Raw genomic sequence first — 20,493 nt, 5'->3', positions numbered from 1 at the left:
GTGACTCTCACAGAGGGGGGTGAATAGGGGTATGCAAATCCGCCGATCCGCTACGATTTGATAACCAAATCCGTCAATCCGTTAAAAAAATTTGTTAAATCCGAATCCGTTCACTACTTGTCTCGTAAAAAGGTGGAAAACGCACCTTGAGCTGTTGCGTGTTAGCTAGGCAATGACTTTTCCATCGAGCGAATCGCAATCGGTGGGGTACAGTGTCATGGATAAGGGCGCGAACACAGCAGACATCCCAGTGCGTGACATGCAGAGAGTCTCGTGCGTGACAAAAAATACAGATACTCAGAAAACAACGCATTTCTGACGATCGTTCAGATCCACGATCCGAACTTCCTCACAAGTAAAATCCAAAATCCAAACCTAAAAAATCGACAAAACCGCGAACCGTTGCAATTTCAGGATCCGCAAATCCGTTAAAAGTTTGCTCTAAATCCGAAATCTGGGCAAAATAATTCTCAGAATCCGCCGATCCGTTAGCCTATTCACCCCCCTCCTTACAGTGTTACGCAACGTTTTACATTTATAAAGGTTTGTATGGGATGTTATCGGTTTGCCTTAAAAGAGATAAAAAATGTCTTGTTTTGAAATAAAATGGAGTTACCTTGTTGCCTTGTTGTTTTCTTTGCTGATTACCAGCGTCTCAGGCCATTTTGAAGCGTTTTCGGCGAGTTAGCGCACAGGGAGCCCTCACAAGCGGCGTGTCTGATCGTTTGTTCGAAATATAAAGAAATGTAGGGGAGAATATTGAAGAGTCGTAATATCGTAAACTTATATCGAGGAATGTCTATGCTAAGGCTCGAAATAAATGTAAACCTACCTCACTTGCCGTGTATTGTCGTTTCTGTTGTTCTAAATGGCGAATTTAAGCGATTTGGTAGATTTGGTAGACAGTCAACGCAAAATCTACCAAATCGCTCAAATTCGCCATTTAGAACCACAGAAACGACAATACACGGCAAGTGAGGTAGGTTTACATTTATTTTGAACCTTAACATAGACATTCCTCGATATAAGTTTACGATATTACGACTCTTCAATATTCTCCCCTACATTTCTTTATATTTCGAACAAACGATCAGACACGCCGTTTGTGTGGGCCCCCTGTGGTTCAACTGCTAAAAAAAGACTATCCTCTGTGGGAGGAATTGGGAATCGAGTGAATGGAAATGGAACTGCAACATCTTTGCTTTGATTTTCTAGAGGAATCGAGACTGGTGGTTATGTTTTGGCGGAATTATTCGCTTCGGGCGACGGACACTTCTAAAATGGGTTCCAGCCTGGTCTTTTTTTTAGCAGTTAAACACCAAAATAGCGTTAACTCGGCGAAAACGCTTCAAAACGGCCTGGGACGTTGGTAATCAACAAAGAAAACAACAAGGCAATAAGGTAAGTCCATTTAATTTCAAAACAAGACATTTTTTTCTCTCTTTTAAGGCAAACTGATAACATCCCATACAAACCTTTATAAATATAAAACGACGTTGCGCAACACTGTAAGAGTCACGTCCGCTTTTCTAGTAGTGAGCTTGGGCTGCCTGTGGTGGCATAAGACTTGCAAGGTTTAAGGAAAAAATTTACAAGAGGACTGTCACAGAAGTGGGCTAAATTAGCTAAAACACTCATAATGATTATACCTCGAGACACACATGGGTACAGTGTCTATGAGCTCCCTAAGTCAGAAAACACTAAACATCTTTAACTAGGCCTGAATTTTAGAGGGGGACAAGGAAGCTAGAGGTCAATTCAAACAGGTTTACTCAGTGCAGTAGGGATGGAAGAAAGTGGTCTCAAAGTGGCCTAATTATAAACAACAGGTCTAGATTATACTTCAGATTTGCGGCTTAAATCTCTAGGTGAATTTTAGAAAGTCTTTACTTTCAGTTGGAAATATACCCATGCAGTCTTGTGCTTTGCACTTGGTTTAGGCTCTTATGTGCAATTTTTTTAACATGCCAGGCTCACTGTTTGCCTATAATTAAGCAAGTCTAGAATTATCATGTTAACTGTTAAAACTGTTTAACTTTATGCATGCTGAAGATTACAAACTTTGAAGTGTACATAATGTATTCTTACCATATTTGATCCTTCATTCATACCTAAAATAATCTCTGTCATTCTTCTGAATATCTAGACAGGTAAAAGTGGGTAACAGTCACAGATGTCAAAGTTTGCAAGAACTTTAAATAATAAACTTACTTTTTTAAAGGAAGTTCACAATTACTGTCAGAGAAAGTTATTAAAATAACTGATTGTAATTGTCCACAAATATCTGATTCCTTGGACTGGTGTTCTAGTGAACATGGGTATCATCTTCCACTTCTTTAACTGCTTTTTTTTTTCAAAAGATTTGTCTGCCTCTCTAAGAACAATGAGATTCAAACCAGCAGATTTAGGCTTGATTTTTATAATCACCTTGAATTGTTTTTTGTCATTAAAAGATATTCCTACAATGTTTCACCTGTCGGAGCAAGTATTACCTCCCCATCATCACCTGAGAACTAACAGATGGAATGCAAAGTACAATGCTTACCATCTCTATGTTTTTATTTGTCTTTGCACTTGCATCAATGTAAGCTCCATTGGTTTGATTTGCCAACTGACCAAAAAAAAAAAAAAACAAACAATTACTGGTAAAACAAATTTGATATAGGAAAATGGGGGTAAGTTTCTAATTAAAAGAAATTGTGGCACTGCATTGGTAGGGGAGCATAATTTTTTGACAATTTTCATGGTTTGTTGTTTATTTTAAAATTTTTAATCCTTTTCATGTCAGAATGGTCTCTTAGATTTTTCATGTACTGGTAATTTCCTTTGTTTGTACATTTGGACACTCAGGGTCTTAAAAATAATTGAGAAGAATTTGCTACCTTTCTATAACATCAAGAAATGGTTAGATATTCTAGTCTTCTCGGATAGGGACGAATAAATGGAGGTCCCGTCTCCTGCAGGGTTGGGGTAGGAGACGTTAATTTCCCACACACGAGATTACTGTGTGATGGATGTCCTCCCCTGGGGTGGGATGGGTGGGATATAGGGCGCACTTAATAAGGAGCTTCGCTCTGTTGTGCGACCCTCACCACACTCTGGTGAAAGTGAGTAAATCAAATCAAATCAAATTTAAGCACCTAACTGCTATCAGAAGGGCACATGTGTGAGCCTCATCAAATTTTGACTTTCTCAAGGCTTTACTATCTTATTATCTGCAACTATACTTTTAATAATTAAGTTTTTCTACCACTGGTTTTCTTGGAAGGATTGATTTATTATGTTATCATCCACAAGTCAAGTGTAAAATATATAGCACAGACATTATAGAGCATTATTATCCAACTACACCTAGATGAGTACAAATAACGCCATAGACGAGTACAAATATCACGCGGTACTTGTACTCGTCTATTGTAGTACCAGTTAAACAGGTTTTCTCGCATCGCGCAAGCGAAGAATTGGATTGTAGTTACGAAAAAAAAAAAAAAGTGGCGGACAATTTGAATCATATTTCCGACGATGAAGAGTCAGAATGACTGGCAAATATAGATCCAAGTTCATTAGATAAATCAAACGAAGAAAAACAGCTTGACGTCTAGAAAATTTCTTCATTTAAGGAAGAAAATAGAAACAGCAACACAACAACACGCCAATTCCGTTCCGCTTCGCATACTTCTGTCACGCACTCCCTGTAAATAAATATCCGCGAAATTCACCTGCACTGAAATAACAGTTTGGCGTGTTGGATAATAAATAACTTATTAGACGTTTTGTTGTGTACTATTGCTGAGTATTTTTACTCGCCCTACGGGCTTGTCAAAATACAGCACAACTCACAAAAATACTCAGCAACACTGCACAACAAAACATCTAATAAGATATATGTACTGTATGGTAAAAAAAATAAAGTCTGAATAAGGACCAAGGAAAGTACAGGTGGACCCAGGTTAGGGGTAACTGATGCTATCAAGCCCTGTCTTTCATGTTATGAATTAGTGTTCTCCTTCTTTTGGACTTTGGAATTGTCCCATCTCTGGCTCTCAAATCACTGTACATTAAAGTTGTTAATCTATTGAAACTTGTTAATAGCTAGCAGGATCATCATTTGCACCACACTCAAGTTTTTCTTACCTCCTGTCCATGATCCTCTGAAACTTTCCTTTGCCTTTCTAAGTCAGTTTTATTTCCCACAAATACAAATTTAACATTTTCTTGTCCTGCAAACTAAAATAATGAACAGTGTGATCACATGTTATCCCCAGGTTATAAACCACTTAATGTATAATGAACAGTATTGTAATATCAATAGTGATAATAATAATAACAAAAATAACAAAGATAATAAAAAAGAATTTATAAACAACTATTCAGTTTTAATCTTGATATTAATTTGTACTAAAAGAAAAATCAGATAAAGATAAATTTGATCTGATGTAATCAATTGATCACACTGGTTTTCATTTCCTTATGGTCTAATCAAAACTGGCCACCAGTCAGAGATGTGTTGTAAAATTAAACAATAACTTAATTTTTTTTTTTGGGGGGGGGGGGGGGAGGGAAGGGGTGGAGACCTTCCACATATTGGTTGGGAAAGCACAATGAGCAAAACTAGTGAGACAAAATATGTACTGCTATGATTTGTTCAAGACATACAATAATTCTCAATAAGTAGTTTCTTAGAAATCAACTCTGAAATAAAAGCTAGCGCTAAGAAGTCATGGCATTTCGACCTCTCTGAGGTCATTTTCAAGTAAGTTTTCCAAATCAGCATAAATATGTTGAAGCAAGTTGAAGACAAGGAATGTGAATGCCTTAAAGAGATCTTCTCCCGACTGTGCTATCCTGACGACCTTGTGCAGTCAACCATTCACAGATTCGTTGAATCAAAAGTGTCTGAGGATTCACATACCCAACTGACTGATAAAAGAGAAGCCCCAGTCAGAATCGTGTTGTCCTACAAGGACCAGAAATCTGCAAATGTTGTACGAAAACAGTTGGCTGACCTCAGTCGGAAGATCAACGTAGATATTAGCCCAGTTTATACAAGTAAAAAGATCAAGAGTGAAATTAGGGTCAGGGAAGACAAACCGCCTCTTGTGAGCCAACAATGCATGGTGTTCAAACGTGTATTCATTTCACTGTAGCCTGTGTGATGCAGGCTATGTTGGCTACTCGTGCCGACACTTACACCAACGAATTGAAGAACACAAAGGATCGGCAATCGGACACCACCTCAGGGATCAGCAGGACTTGGAGCCAAAAGACATCACAGAATTTTTTAATCTTAAGGAAGTGTCAGAACAAAATAATTTGACTGCCTTGTTTTTGAAATGTTTTTTTATCAAAGAACTGAAACCAAGGCTAAACAAACAGTGCAATTCAATTCGCACCAAACTATTTGTTTAGAACAATTTGTGCTACGATTATTTTATTCTTTTATTCTCTTCCATTGTATATTATTTACACTTTTTCACACATTTTAGCGTTCACCACATTTTATCATCTTCAACTTGCTTCAACATATTTATGCTGATTTGGAAAACTTACTCACTTGAAAATGACTTCAGAGAGGTCGAAATGTCGTGACTTCTTAGCGCTAGCTTTTATTTCAAAGTCATACAATAATTTGTCAGGAAAATGCTTGCTGAAATTATATGTTTCAAGTCTTTTTTTCAACAGCTGCTTATTACTGCATCCTCCCATGCTGATTACAAATACACTGGAAATTGCTTATATAGCATGGAGCTTGCTTGCAAACTATACAAAGGACATCATTTTACACTAAGCAGGGCATATGTGCTTGGCTTAAGAGTTAGTTGAACCCTCAACAGGTTTAACCTCTCTCAGAAGGTTAACTGACCCTTACCTGGTTTACTGTTTTGACCCAATGTTGAACATTCATGTAACTATCATAACTTGTCACATCAAACACTACAACCACACCCTGTAAACAGACAAACAAACCAACAACTCAATTAAATAGTTAAGCCTCTAGAAATCACTGCAAACAACAATAGCAGCCTAAAAACAAATAAACAAACAAAAACTCACCAACTGGTTCTGTATCTTCCTTATCATAAAAGGAATTGAAGTTTATTTTCTTTCATATTCAAGAAAAATCAATTTACACGAACATGTCCTTCTACTACACTGAAATTTCAGATCTCATGCTACTATAATCCACCTCAGAGCAATTCACAGTTTTGTTGGTGACAGTAAGCAACTGTTCATAACCTCTCAGTGACATCTGAGATCATCAAAGTTTAAATTCAAAGATGAAAGGGGTTGTTACTTGGTAGATTTCCAAGAATCAGATTGTACTCAAGTGGTTAAACTTAAGTCAAATATTGGGACTGGACAATCACATAATTTTTGCATTAAGCAACAGTGCATGTCACTCTAGAGTTCATGCTGGCCAAAAACCTCTTATTAATCTGCTCTTGTAAAAAATTGACTAAAAATAGTAAATGCCATCTACAGCCTAGGCTAATTAGACACCTTTTCTATCCCAAAGATGTCCACTTGAACACTAGGCCTCAACATACCTGAACATCTTCTTGTACATATGCAGCTGTCATTGTCCTGCAGTCAGCACTACCAGGTGTGTCCCTGATAATAATAATAATAACAATAATAATAATAATAATAATAACTTTCTTTATTCATTATCCATAGTCAGGTAGTCACAACATACATGTGACTTTACAAACATGAATAATTTAAGATCAAGTACAATTAAATAAAATTAAAAAGACACCTACACCTATTAATAAAGGATCTCTTAAAGCATTCTGTTTTAACAGCAGGTAAAATAAAATCATGTCCTCTGTTTTGCAAAAATCTCTGTTTCTAAGGAGGTAATAGTTGATAAAGGGGGTGGGAAGGAGTATCTGTGATAATGTTCCATAGCTTACAGTCTCGATTTCTTATAACTTCAGCTACTACATACAGGTTGTTGGTGTAACCAAAGCAAAACACTGATAAGGATGGCAAAGAATAAAATCAAAATCTTTGGAAAGATTTCTGTATAACCCCATACCAATCAAAAACAAAGCCGTAGTCCCAAAGGAAATCTGTTGTTTTGCCTCTGCTTTCCTGTATCCAAGAATTGAATGCATAATCAAGTATGGAGTTCTACGGAATTCTTGCCAAATGGGCCATCCATTTAAAATCCGCACCCCCCCCAATTGAAAGCCTGGGATTTCTTAGGGGGAGGGGAGGTGAATGCCATATTTTTTCTAAGGGGGGTTGAACCATATTTCTGAGAGGGGTCGCCATAAAGTACCTTTGACAGAAATTCTCACGAGTAGTTTCTGAAGGGGGTTCAATTGGTTTGCTTGATAGCTACATAAAATTCTGAAGGGGGTAATTTCTGGCAATTCTGAAGGGGGTTAAAAAATTTCTTTTCTGGAGGGGTGTTACAGGAAAGCCTTCAATGGGGGGGGGGGGGGGTGCGGATTTTAAATGGAATGGCCCAATCTTTTACATTGAATTGAGTCTGTATTTACCACAGTTCAGTAGACAAATGATGAAATAAATCAGACGATATCATCACCAAAATACCAAGGAGAAACAAGCTCTCCACTAATGAAAATCATCATAAAATCAAGAGTAATTACGTTGCGCCACGTTTTATCGATACGACATATTTTTAACCAAAATGCTGTTTTTGCTTTTGAATATTCCGATAAGCGCTCTCAGTTGATTGTCGACCTCCATCGATCAGTGGCGCACTGCATCAGTCGCGTACCTCAAAACTTGTAATTTATCGATATCATTAAAAAGTAATGTCATCATGATATATCATCTATGTACTGAAAACGTCAAGTTCAATTTCAGACAATTTGAAGTTGTACTCGTCACTTCTAAACGTTGAAAAAATTCGTACAAAAACACGTACAATTTATTATACTTTTTCTTCGCAAAATTAAGGTCCTTATTTCAACAGATGCAACAGCTGGGTACCTCAAAATTTGTAACGATTATGAATGCTTTTTTCTTTGCTAGGATGACTTAAATACGCAGTTCGGTAGTAAGCAGTTCTGAATTTGGATAACGGGAAGGTAAGAAAACAACGTTGAACGAGTTCCGACTTCCGGTAAATTTTTGTAAATAGCATAATTATAACTCTCACCATATTTGAAGTTCTGCAACTTCATTCCCAACGTTTACCACAGCAGTCTTTATTTCTCTTTCTAAAGGACAAACAAAGAATTTTCAGCAAAACTGGCGTTTTTAGGAATAATCTAATATAGATCGACGAGAACACCACTGGGACGAAATTCAATGCATCTCACTTCGAGTAATCACATAGAGGGGATTGAAGCGTTCTCCTTTAAAGGTTGACAGAATGGTGGACTTTCCAACCCCACTATCTCCAACCAGTGCAATTTTATGTCTCACAGTAGGTCTTGCGGGCATCTTGGAAAATTCTACGCGTTACTTTTAGAAGTTTCTTAGCGGTCGCTACAGCTTGCTAGCGAGACCCTGGAACTAGCATTCCGTAATGTATTCTGGGATATTGGACTTTCGTGGTGAGTGAACAAGGTGAGGTGAAGGAAGGAAATAGCTCATATTGTTAATTTTGAAAATCTTAGCCTCTCTTTCATTTATATCTGCTTAATAAGTTATTTAACTGTGATAAATTTATTCCAGGAAGCAGTCATAACCTTCGTGAATTTTATCAGAAGCGAATTATAACAGAAATGATAATGGGAGATTCTCGATGATTTTTCTCGGAAATCTCGGAAGTTCTCCACGGGTCCATTCTGTCATTTTACTTACATCCACATTGTTTGTTTTCCTTGTATTGGAATATCACAGCATATATAGACTAGTTTCATTTCTTGATAGAGCTGTGCTGCGATCAGGGCGTGACTCTTCATTCGATTGCTTTGCATCCAATCCGTCAACCAATCAGAATCGATATGCATTTTACTCGCGTTTAATCAATGAGACAAATGTATTACTGATTAAATGTATTTGAATTATGCTCACCTTGCGATCCGAACATATGCTATATAAATATATCGGTAGATAAATTTATCACGAGAAAATTAATCGGTAAATTTATCGGTAAATTTATTAATCGATAAATTTATCGGTAGATAAATATATCACGAGATAAATGAATGACTTCACTCACGTGACGTGAGTTATCATGACCCTATATGGAATGCAAGACTGAGAAATCAGTAAGTCGAATATTGATGGTTTGCAGCACTGGTCTTTGTTCAGCTCAAGAGGTTAATATTAGAATGTATAAAAAATTATTTCATAAACCTTGAGAAATTAACTGGAGGTAAAACCAATTTTAGTAGGTTAAATATGATTTATCATATTCTTTTGTGGGAACAAACTCAGATTTGCCTGGCTCCCAACATGTAGTCTTGTTGCTCAAATGGTAGTAGCTTCTTCTTGGGGGCATGAGGTTAAATCATGTTGAAGGGTTGATTTTTTCAGGCTTCTTTTCTGCAATTTCCTGAATTGATGTATTACCAACTGGTATATCATCCATTGGTCAAAATATCATTAATTTTATTTAATGCATTGAATTTTGGCTGATAAAAATTTCCATTTGTTACATTCTTAGAAAAAGAATTGAGGAAATTTTATTTGTTAACTGTCTCGCACAATCCACATGTGTAAGGTGCTATATTGTAGGATAACTGTTTCTTTTTTTGCACTTTCTCAAGGACAATATTGACAAATGTGAATGTTTTTTTTTTTTTTCATGGATTATGTTCCAAAGAGAGATGAGCACTTTGTGCTGAATATATAGACCTGTTTGATAAGACATGGGTGATGTTGAGGCCTTAGATGTTACATGAATGATGTCATTACAAGAAAAAGATTACGATGTTACTTACAAAGTTCTACTCATTGGTGAGACAGGTGTTGGCAAAACATCCTTGATAAGATGCTATTTTAATCCAAATGAATCCTTCAGGGTAGCACTTATGCCAACAATTGGTGAGTTGGTTCTGAGTTCATCTTCATCAGTTTTCACTGGTTACATGTTGTTACAAGTTTGGTGTCTAAGTACATGTTATTAAATATAGTGTGGGATAATAGCTAGCCTAAATATACACTCTGGTAGACTGGTCTTTATAGGAAGTGTTTATAGTAAGGGGTATGAATGACTCAAGTGAATTAGATTATACTTCTTAATTTTTAGCCTTTGAAAGTAACAAGTAAGTATGGGCTAAGGTGACAAAGTTTGACATATTGGATTGCTAATGATACAATTAAATTATTTTTTAAAGGATGATTATTTTTGAGGTATGCAAGGTACAAACTGTAATTTTATAATATCAACTAAGTTGAAATTATAAATTGGCCACCGTAAAGAGTTAAAAAGCTGACGTTTCGAGCGTTGGCCCTTCGTCTTTTGCTCTGACCAAGGGCTTAAATGCTTGAAATGTCAGCTTTTTAATTCTTTACAGTGGCCAATTTACAATTTCAACTTAGTTGATATTACTAAATTACCTTGTTACCCCCACCGACGCAGCACCACAGTTTCTTTAGAAGCTTACCCCCTTTATTCACTTGTAATTTTATAGCTTTTTAAAGTTTAAATGGCAGACTGTATTGTGTGCAATTTCATCAGACTGCATGTGCACAGTTATTGTGAAATAATGACCTGGTTTCATAACAAGTGTCGATCTTGAATAAAGTAAATGCTATTTAAAAATTGAGGTTTAACCTCTTAGCTCCCAGAAGTGATTAACGTGAAACTTCTCCCTGTAATTTCCATACACTATCCAGCAAAAAGGTAATGAGAGTTCTCAAACTTATCAGGTAGAAGTTGTTATCCTGATCTAATATAAAATTCTCACAGCCATTTTACAAGGAAAAGTGTAAAGCCAGGGTTCATGCTGCAATGAGTGATTTTTTTTTTTTCTATGATAGGAGTTGATTTTGTGACGGTAGTTACCAATGTGGATGGAGTTCGTATTCGCTTGCAGATTTGGTTTGTAAACCTCACATGTTGTTTTTTTTTAACTGCTATTACTAAGTATTGCAGTGCAACCCTTCAAAAACAGAAATCATTCATTTCCTTTCACGCTTCTCAAAAAATCCTCCTTTCTGTAATATCAATATTGGAGATGATATCATTGATATATCTAATACTGTCTGAGACCTGGGCGTGATGCTTGACTCTGTGATTTTGAAGTTCATTTATTTGTTGAAGTTCATTTATTTGTTTAAGCAGGTTGATTTATTGGCAGCTGTAATAGCTGATGTGGACCTGCTGTCCTAACCCACCCATCCCACCCCAGGGGAGGACATCCATCACACAGTAACCTCGTGTGTGGGAAATTTACGTCTCCTACCCCAACCCTGCAGGAGACGGGACCTCCATTTATTCGTCCCTATCCGAGAAGACTAGAATATCTAACCATTTCTTGATGTTATAGAAAGGTAGCAAACTCTTCTCAATTATTTTAAGACCTTGAGTGTTGGTCCGGCCGGGGCTCGAACCCTTGACCTCCCGCACTACAGTCCAGTGCTCTATCCATTGAGCCAACTCTATCCATTGAGCGAACTTGCGCTCGCATATAATTCCATCTGTAAATCGTTGTCTCTAGCACTCATAAATATTGGTCGCATTCATAAATACCTCTCGACGCAGCAAAATGAAAGATTGATACATGCCTTCATCTCATCGAGACTTGATTACTGTAATAGCCTATTGTACTGTCTACCAATTTGTGACATTGAAAAACTCCAACGGATCCAAAACACAGCTGCCTGCTTGTTATTCGGTGCTAAATCAAGAGACAGTATAACACCTAAATATGAAACTTCATTGGCTCCCGGTTAAAAAACGAATTCAATTCAAGATACTGTTGATAACATACAAAGCACTAAATGACATGGCTCCAACCTATCTTGTTGGACTTCTTAGTCGATATATTCCAGCACGAAGACTCCGTTCATCAAATATGAATCTACTCGAGGTCCCAACAATTCAAACTAAAACATATGGGCAAAGAGCTTTCTCCTACACTCCTACACTGCACCGTATTTGTGGAATCAACTACCTGAATGCATAAAAAACGCTGAATCTGTTGACTCCTTTAAATGCTTATTGAAAACTTATCTTTTCAAAAATTAAGCCACCAGATTTTTTTATATCGATATGTATAACACGTAATACTCCGTTAGTTTAGATAGAGTAGCGATAATTACATGTATAGGATTTTATTGAAATTTTGTTAATTGAAAGTGTAAAGCACATAGATTTATTTTAATGCACTCTATAAGAACTCATTATTAAGTATTAAATGATATTATATGATATATGGAGTAATGAATTTAAAGGTAATATATTTTCTTGTCGATCAGAGTGACTAAAAGTTAATCACTGAATGTTTTCAAACATTTCCTCTGTGATCACTATAAGTTAATTTGCTTAAAGCAAAACCAAAGGAAAGAAAAGAATAAAAAAGAGAACGAAATGAAAGTTTGCAACTCATTCTTTTTGTGAATACTAATTTTTTTCCATCAGGGATACAGCGGGTCAAGAAAGATTTAGAACTCTGACTTCAATGCACTTTAGGGGTACAAAGGTGAGTTTGATTAGTTCTTTCTAAGTAGGTTTCTGCAAGGTTTATGACTGGTAATATTAATGCGGTATAGACTATTTTTAATGGTGAGGTCTGTTTATGACTATAAGATGTTATCTAAATCATCGATCATTTCAACAACTTCTGAGACAGATCTGTTTTTCATATAATTGTAGCCTGTGCAAGAGTTGACAGGGATAGAAAATTGACTGCCCACTGTTCACACATTTTCATTGGGAAACAATCATGAAGACAAGAAAACAGCCAGCCTTAAAAAATTGAACTGCCAATTTAAACAAATAATTTGCCAAATGTTAATAAATTTGTTTTAAAGCAAAGATTCTGTAGAATTATAGCAAGGGTGTTGTGACTGCTCCTTTTAATAATATTTTCAGTTTCGTGAAACACTGCAAAAATTCAAAACAATTCTCAAGGTTTTGATCTGAATAAAATGTTAAGTTACGTTATATATTTACTAAATTCATAATTTCTTCAACTTTAGTCGGTGACATCCTGAGTTGTCGTGGTTTTTGTGAAGACATGTTATTGATTACCTAAGTCTTGATGAAGACCTGTGAACTTTTGCATTGTCTGCCTGATTAACTCATGATTGTATAATGTTTTAAAATTTACCAGGGTATATTGTTAGTCTATGACATAACAAATGCTGGTTCATTAGATCAACTTCAGTACTGGATAAAGACAATGAATAAGGTACTAATAACGTTATAACTGTATCAGACTGAGTCACTATGGAATGTTAATTTGGTTATAAGACTGTGTTGAGATTATGTTTAGTTTAAGATGTATTGATTTGTTTGTTTATGCTTAATCATGAGATTACTCAGGCATTCCTAGCTAGCATAGCTGGGGAGGCTGGGAACGAAAGAAAAAATATTATGGAATAAAAGAAACAAGCACGTGGAGAGAGAGAGTTGGAATAAAATTGTTCAGTTTATTCAATTGAAAGTGAGTCGTGAGTATATTGTCAGAAGAAGCATTTCCGACGACTGATTTTAACTGCTGGACAGTATTTTCAAGCATAAATTTATCAAGCACAAGAAATCACAAGCAAACTGATTATTTCCATTTAATTAGTTCGTCAATTCCTAAATTCTTAGAATTGGTTATTAAGTTATAACTTGTCATTATGATAGTTTTTATCATATTGATGATTATCTCATAAAGAAAATGATGAGAAGATAAACAAGGTGACGCAAGATTGAAAGTGTTATCTCAAATTATAACAATCTCAATAATAGAGGACAATTAATTAACTTGATGAGCACTAATTATAACAACCTCAATAATACAGGACAATTAATTAACTTGATGAGCACTAATTATAACAATCTCAATAATACAGGACAATTAACTTGATGAGCACTAATTATAACAATCTCAATAATGCAGGACAATTAATTAACTTGATGAGCACTAATTATAACAATCTCAATTATACAGGACAATTAATTAACTTGATGAGCATTAATTATAACAATCTCAATAGTACAGGACAATTAATTAACTTGATGAGCACTAATTATAACAATCTCAATAATACAGGACAATTAATTAACTTGATAAGCACTAATTATAACAATCTCAATAATACAGGACAATTAATTAACTTGATGAGCACTAATTTACAAGGAAATGTGTAGAATGAGAAGGGAATCTTACTAATAATAATAATAATAATAATAATACTTTATTATTTATATTGTGCATAAATCTATATGCATATAATCTAATGCGCATTACAAAATTAATGTCTTTAAAAAAGTACTAAAATATATAATATTATATAATTTGTATATATATAATGTGCATGTAAGATTATAATAAGTAATTATATTCTACTCATTTCATAGAAATTTATCTGGATTATGCATATTTTTTGCATTATAATAATTTTTAATTTATACTTTTTTAAAGGGAACCTCCACTTTTTTACAAATAATGCTCAAGATGTTCCAAATGTACTTCTCAATAGATATGGCATAAAAAAAGTTGCATTACTAAGCAATCTGATTTTTTTATTGTTTTCCAAAGAAGGTAATCTAGCAGCCACTTTGAATTTCCCGTGGCCACCATCTTGAATAGTGCACAATGCACTCTAGGTGGATGATGTATAATGGTTGCTTCTTGCACTCACAGTAAAGTGTTTGATTGGCAGGTGACATTTTAAGAATTAAAACCTTTGATCGGCAGTTGACATTTTAAGAATTAAAACCTGATGCTTCTCAATATTCTTCATCTTTAACTTCACTTTCCTGTCTCTTCTTTTGAAGAGTGCACCACCTCCAACTGGTGGGGAAGATCTGTGATGCTTTCACCAAAATTTTCTTCACTGAGATGACAGCAATATAGCATTAACCAGAGTGGAATACTGTGAGTGCACTGCGCAACCATTACACGTCATCAGCCCAGAGTGCATTGCAAACTTTTCAAGATGACAGCTGCAGGAAGTTTGAATTGGCTGTTAGACCCTTTTTTGGAAAATAATAAAAAAATAAGTGCTTCCAAATTGCCATAAGTTGCATTAATTACATGAATTGTAAATGTTTGTTTGTAGCATAACCTAATGTATGAAGAAGTAATCCTAGTGGGAAACAAGTCTGATTATGATAGGAAAAGCTGGGAAGTGGACACTCAAACTGGAAAAGAGGTCAGACAACTTTGTTTTATTTTAATTTTTGATGGACCGGTTTTAAAAGTACCAATTTTACACACAAACTCCAACTTACGGACTGAGATGTAATATTGTTGACAACTCTTTCTTAGTCAGATTGGTAGGTGGGTATTCAGGGTAGCAAAAGCGAAGAGGAAAGTAGCCTTCTGAAGGAAAACAATCCCAGAAACTATATCTTATCTAATATCAATCCTGCTGTGATATATAATGTGTTTAAATATGCAAAGTATGCAAATTATCAAGAGGTTAAAACATAAGACTTTTAAGGAATTATCAGGGTCACTTCAAGTACTTCCAAAAATAAATGAAAACTGCTTATCTAAGGGCGTTTATGGTGTATTTTGAAAGGGGTATTGTTACAAATGATAGTGCCTACATCTCCAATAATTCAAATTTTCTAAGGTACGTATCCTAAAGCTAACTTTGATAACCATCCATTGTTTGGGAAATGAACAAATAATTCCTCCTTGAAGAGATGGTTGAAACAATGACCAGACTCAAGAGAAGGGAAACATTGAGCCTATCCTGAAGCAAGTGATATAAGTTGTATTTTTGTTTGTGTACAGTTTGCAAGACAGTTTGGGTTGAAGTTCTTTGAAACAAGCGCAAAGACACAAACGAATGTTCAAGAGGTGAACTGAAGCAGTTAATGCTATTTCTTCCTTATGACCTCTCCTTTATATTTTACTTCACAGCAAGGCTACATTTGGTTATTTTCTTCCTGAGAGTTGTGAATTGTCTTTGGACAATTTCCACTTTTTTTCTTCTTTCAAATCTGCATACTCTGCACATTTTGAATCAATGTTCAGTAATTGTCACTGACCGATTTATTATCCTTAATTGCTCATTTTTCCCCTATCCATTTTATGTTTATCATAGTACATGTAGGTGGTGACCATCTATCCCACAGTGTCTTAAGTTTTTTACTTTTTTGTAATAATATACCTTTGCATATCAAATTAGCATGCTTACTATCAATAGTTATTCCCTAGATGGAATGTTCATTGTTCGTACTATAATTATATGCAGTTTGCACTTAAAATAGAATTATTAATAGTATGTGAGAGTGTGGAAAGTTAGACTGTTGAGTTGCTAAATAAACATTGCTCTTTAAAAAGAGAGCTTGTCTTGTTCGAATACTTCATGTGTGAAGCAAGAAAAGCCCCACACAAGGAAACAGATTTAGTATTTATTCATTTGTTTTTGCTCTTGATAGGTTTTCCAAGAACTTGCAAAAAACATAAAGTATGCAAATGACCCTGATATGGTAAGATTGAAAACTGTCTGGAAGCATTTCCATGAGGTCTTACCATTTTTCATTAAACTTTAAACTGTGCTCTGAGTCTTTTATGTCATGTTGAACCACAACTTCATTTTTTCTGAAATCTTTAGGTAATGAACGGTGATGAAATAGATGCTGGGATAAAACTGCAATCATCTGATTACCCACAACACAAGAGGGTGATGGCCAACTGTGGTTGCAACAAATGATCTGCCTGAATTGTTTTCTTCTTTGGTGAAGGCAGCATTGCTGTGAAATCACTTCATCAGATAAACCATCAGAAAATTTTCAGTGTTCATCCCACTTGGACCACTAGTTGGGTTTATTGGTAGTCTAAAAGTTATCTCCATTACAACATTATTTTATAAATTATACTTCATAGATAATGATTAACCCCCCTTTCCCTGCAAGTTCAAGACAGTGTAACTTTTTTCTTAGGTAGCTGTAAACTTAGAAGAGACCATAACTTATTTGAAATGATATCTTAAGTGATGGTAGTATGTTGAGCAAGACCCCATAAGAGGGACAGCTGTTACTAGAGGAAATGCATATGATGCAGTTAATTTTTTTTATTTTACCTGATTACATGGCTCTGTACACTCCCTCAGTGGTCAAAGCATCGATTTTATTTATTTATTTTTTTACATTTAACAGGTTTGTAATTTTTAATTACACAACCCAGAGGTGTATCAAGCTACCAGACTAAAAAGTCTTGAATATTTATTGCAAAGAGTTCATGTCACATGTTAGATTTGTTCAATGTTTTAAAACCTATTTTGCACACAAAGTAGGAAAACAGTAAACTATAAGCAAAGTGTAAATAAGAATCTCTTTAATTAAGAATGATAATTTTATTGAGGATGTGTTGTTACTGAAGCAGTGGTGATGCTCACAATTATGTAATCAGATTCATGGTATGTATCGTATAAAGTATCAGAAACTGAAAAAAAGAAGAAAACAGCAGCAACAAAGAAGCTGTTGAAATGATATGTTATTTCAATTTACACTGTTAATGTAAAGGTCAATAAATACATTTTTATGAACATATCTCAAAGTAAAGGATGTATCACACATACAATGTTAATGGCATAGATGATATTGTTTCCACCAATGTTGAAGAATTAGAAAGTAGAGTAACTCAAGGTTTTAAGCGGTTACTAGTACTTAAACAATAGAGGAATATTTTAATTTTTTAAAAAAATTGACTAACCATCCATCCAATCAAAAGTGAGGCAATGATTCTAAAGAAATCTGCCTTTGTTGGTCCTCTTCCTCCCCTTTACTTTGGGACACTGGCTTAATTAACCTTTGTTGACTCTACCACTTGCCTAGGAGTTAAAATCGACAATAGACTTTCATGGTCTGTGCACATTGATTCAGTGAAGAAGCATTTCACACAAAAAGTTGGACCACTAAAGAGAATGAAAATTCTTCCTAAACAGTCACTCGAGGAAATTTATTTCAAATCTCTTATTCCCAGCGTAACTTATAGTATTTCAGTATGGGGAAATTGCTCACCCTCAGCAATGAATTCTCTGAACTCTATACATGCAAGAGCTTCCGGTATTATAAACAACCTTCAACCGTCACTGGCTGATAATATCTGTCTCAGTAAATCAAATTGGCTACCCCTCTCTTACTTTTACAAAATGTCCATTCTTACGTTAATGCACAAAGTGTATTTTGAAACTTCGTGTCAATCTGTTTGACAACTTTTCTCTAAAAAGACAACTTCTAGGTTAACTCCCTTTCCTAATCAATTTAATATCATTAGGTTTAAATCTGATACAGGAAGAAACACTTTACAGTACAGAGGCCCTGTAATCTGGAATTTTTTAAATAGACTAGTTAAAGAGCCTGAAAATTTTAATTCCTTTAAGCAGATATTAAAGAAACACACCAGAGATATTGTAGAGTATTCTTTTAGCATGGAAGTGACCTTGATCACCGCAAAAAAAGATGATTTTATATACTTTTAATTAAGCATTTTATTTTCTGGTATATTATATTATTTCAATTAGGCTCTTGTAAATCTCAGTTTTTTGCATATTATATTGTTTTCTCCCTGTGCATAGCTTTTATTCTTTTCTTAATACCATTTGTGTTTGTCAAATTTTGATTGTTTACAGTAGGTCCACATCAGCCCTTCGGCTGCCAAACAATCTCAATGTACTTATCAAATAAAGTTTACCTTGCCTTTACCTTACCTATAGCCCCTGCATCCAAACACTAGGGAAGATGGAAGACTCACCCCCACCCCCCTCTTGAGTGATTAGATATTCAGGCTTGGTAACCACACAAACAATCTCAATGTACTTATCAAATAAGTTTACCTTACCTTTACCTTACCTATAGCCCCTGCATCCAAACACTAGGGAAGATGGAAGACTCACCCCCACCCCTCTCTTGAGTGATTAGATATTCAGGCTTCGTAACCACACAAAAAGTCCCTTACCGTATTCCTTTCTTATTTCTCAAAAGTGTATGCAAACTTATTTAAAATGTCGCCGTAATGTTTTCATACTTTCTTCTAAAACAGTTGCTGACCAATAAGAGCCAATTAATATCTCGGTTTTCTTTATAGATACAGTTTATGTATCACAGTTATTATAATAACATGAATGATAAATGTTTACTTGTTGGTTTCCTTTCATATCCCTGTGTTTTTTTCCCGCAGTACTTTGAGATTTGTATGCAGTTGTTTCCATTTGATTTATGGTCTTTAGGCATTCACTTGGCGTGAACTTAATTCAATTTAATTATTGTAAAGTATTGGGCTGGGTTGTTCAAAGCTGGGTTAAGGTAACCCAGAGCCAGTGTGAAATCTGATTCCAGATTTAAAAGCTTTACAAGAAAATTCATTACCATTCCTTTTGTCTACAATTTGATGATTGGATGCCTGAGAGAATGGATAAAATTATCTGGAAAAGCTTTTGAACAAAGGATTAAAGAAATCCAGATTAAAATTTGGGTTACTATACCTGCCAACTCTCGCGCCTTAGGCGTGATTCTCATGCCTGCGGGTTGAAAACTTCGATCTCACGCCTGCAGGCCAATTTCTCAAGCCTGATTGAAAAATGTGAGTTGTTGCCGCCTTGCTTGACACAGTTTCCAAATAAATGTTAACTCAGACCCACGCAAGGAACAAAAACCACATGTAAAATGAATAAATGGCAATACTTTCCTCATGATCTCTCACTCTGATTTTTGAAGTGAAAAGCACTGGGAGCAAGCTCACGTTTATACGCGTCTTAAGACTGGGACTGGGACTCGGGGAATGTTTCGTCACAGTATGACTTCGGACGTCTTCGGAAGACTTCGGACTTCTTCAGAAATGATCAAGTCATCTTCAAAAATCCCAGCACTCCCAAGATAAAAATCTCACGCCTATATCTCAGAAAAAGTTGGCAGGTATAGGTTACCCGGTAGTACTAATTGGACTTCGAACAACTGGGCCCAGAATGTTAAAGCTTATCAGTTTGATTAAAAAATATATTGTAACAAAATTGGTTTTATATTGAGACTACTACTAATAAAAGTAACTATGAATTCTATATCATTCAAACCATATTATATGTAGCACCACTATATTTAAAGAAGAGATAGAAAGTTAAAATTAGAGTATTTTATTATATTCAAAAATCCCAGCACTCCCAGGATAAAAATCTCACGCCTCTATCTCAGAAAAAGTTGGCAGGTATAGGTTACCTGGTAGTACTGATTGGACTTTGAACAACCGGGCCCAGAATGTTAAAGCTTATCAGTTTGATTAAAAAATATATTGAGCCTACTACTAATAAAAGTAACTATGAATTCTATATCATTCAAACCATATTATATGTAGCACCACTATATTTAAAGAAGAGATAGAAAGTTAAAATTAGAGTATTTTATTATAAATTTAATTAGGAATTCATTTTAAATACCATCAACACACAAGA

At 35.2% G+C, this 20,493-nt stretch overlaps 2 protein-coding genes across 4 annotated transcripts in view; one reads left to right on the top strand and one right to left on the bottom strand.

The window, feature by feature from the left end:
• Window positions 1–8,481, bottom strand: part of LOC111336123 (uncharacterized) — a 10,969-nt gene extending 2,488 nt beyond the window's left edge. The window contains exons 1-7 of one of the 2 annotated variants that reach the window (XM_022942156.2): window positions 8,301–8,481; window positions 8,138–8,198; window positions 6,549–6,612; window positions 5,870–5,947; window positions 4,135–4,227; window positions 2,546–2,611; window positions 2,112–2,142 (exon numbers count right to left, since the gene is read on the bottom strand). In XM_022942156.2, the coding sequence (XP_022797891.1) occupies window positions 2,112–2,142; window positions 2,546–2,611; window positions 4,135–4,227; window positions 5,870–5,947; window positions 6,549–6,612; window positions 8,138–8,198; window positions 8,301–8,424 (517 nt within the window). In that variant the 5' untranslated portion in view covers window positions 8,425–8,481. Of the gene's footprint in view, window positions 1–2,088; window positions 2,143–2,545; window positions 2,612–4,134; window positions 4,228–5,869; window positions 5,948–6,548; window positions 6,613–8,137; window positions 8,199–8,300 lie in introns of both variants that reach the window. The other variant, XM_022942155.2, reaches the window with a different exon arrangement.
• A 16-nt stretch (window positions 8,482–8,497) lies between these two features.
• LOC111336124 (uncharacterized) lies at window positions 8,498–18,622 on the top strand. Of its 2 annotated transcripts, none has more exons than XM_088740657.1 (9): window positions 8,498–8,550; window positions 9,741–9,975; window positions 10,915–10,975; window positions 12,518–12,578; window positions 13,212–13,289; window positions 15,154–15,246; window positions 15,837–15,902; window positions 16,487–16,537; window positions 16,663–18,622. In XM_088740657.1, exons 2-9 carry the CDS (start codon window positions 9,834–9,836, stop codon window positions 16,759–16,761), a joined length of 651 nt encoding a protein of 216 aa, XP_088596783.1. In that variant the 5' UTR covers window positions 8,498–8,550; window positions 9,741–9,833; the 3' UTR covers window positions 16,762–18,622. The 2 variants fall into 2 exon arrangements, with proteins under 2 accessions (XP_088596783.1, XP_088596787.1); XM_088740661.1 differs by having other exon boundaries at window positions 8,533–8,550; window positions 9,755–9,975.
• The last annotated feature ends 1,871 nt before the right edge of the window (window positions 18,623–20,493 follow it).

This window comes from Stylophora pistillata, chromosome 1 (genome assembly GCF_964205215.1).
Source record: "Stylophora pistillata chromosome 1, jaStyPist1.2, whole genome shotgun sequence".
NCBI lineage: Eukaryota > Metazoa > Cnidaria > Anthozoa > Scleractinia > Pocilloporidae > Stylophora > Stylophora pistillata.
The sequence above is the reverse complement of the archived record's forward strand: the minus strand, read 5'-3'. Positions and strand labels throughout refer to the sequence as shown.

Bases quoted from the DNA above. Each gene is read 5' to 3' on its own strand.
- LOC111336124 (XM_088740657.1), top strand. From the start codon at position 9,834: ATGATGTCATTACAAGAAAAAGATTACGATGTTACTTACAAAGTTCTA. The intron at 9,976-10,914 runs GTGAGTTGGTTC...TTTCTATGATAG, and splicing joins AGCACTTATGCCAACAATTG to GAGTTGATTTTGTGACGGTA. The intron at 13,290-15,153 runs GTACTAATAACG...GTTTGTTTGTAG, and splicing joins GGATAAAGACAATGAATAAG to CATAACCTAATGTATGAAGA.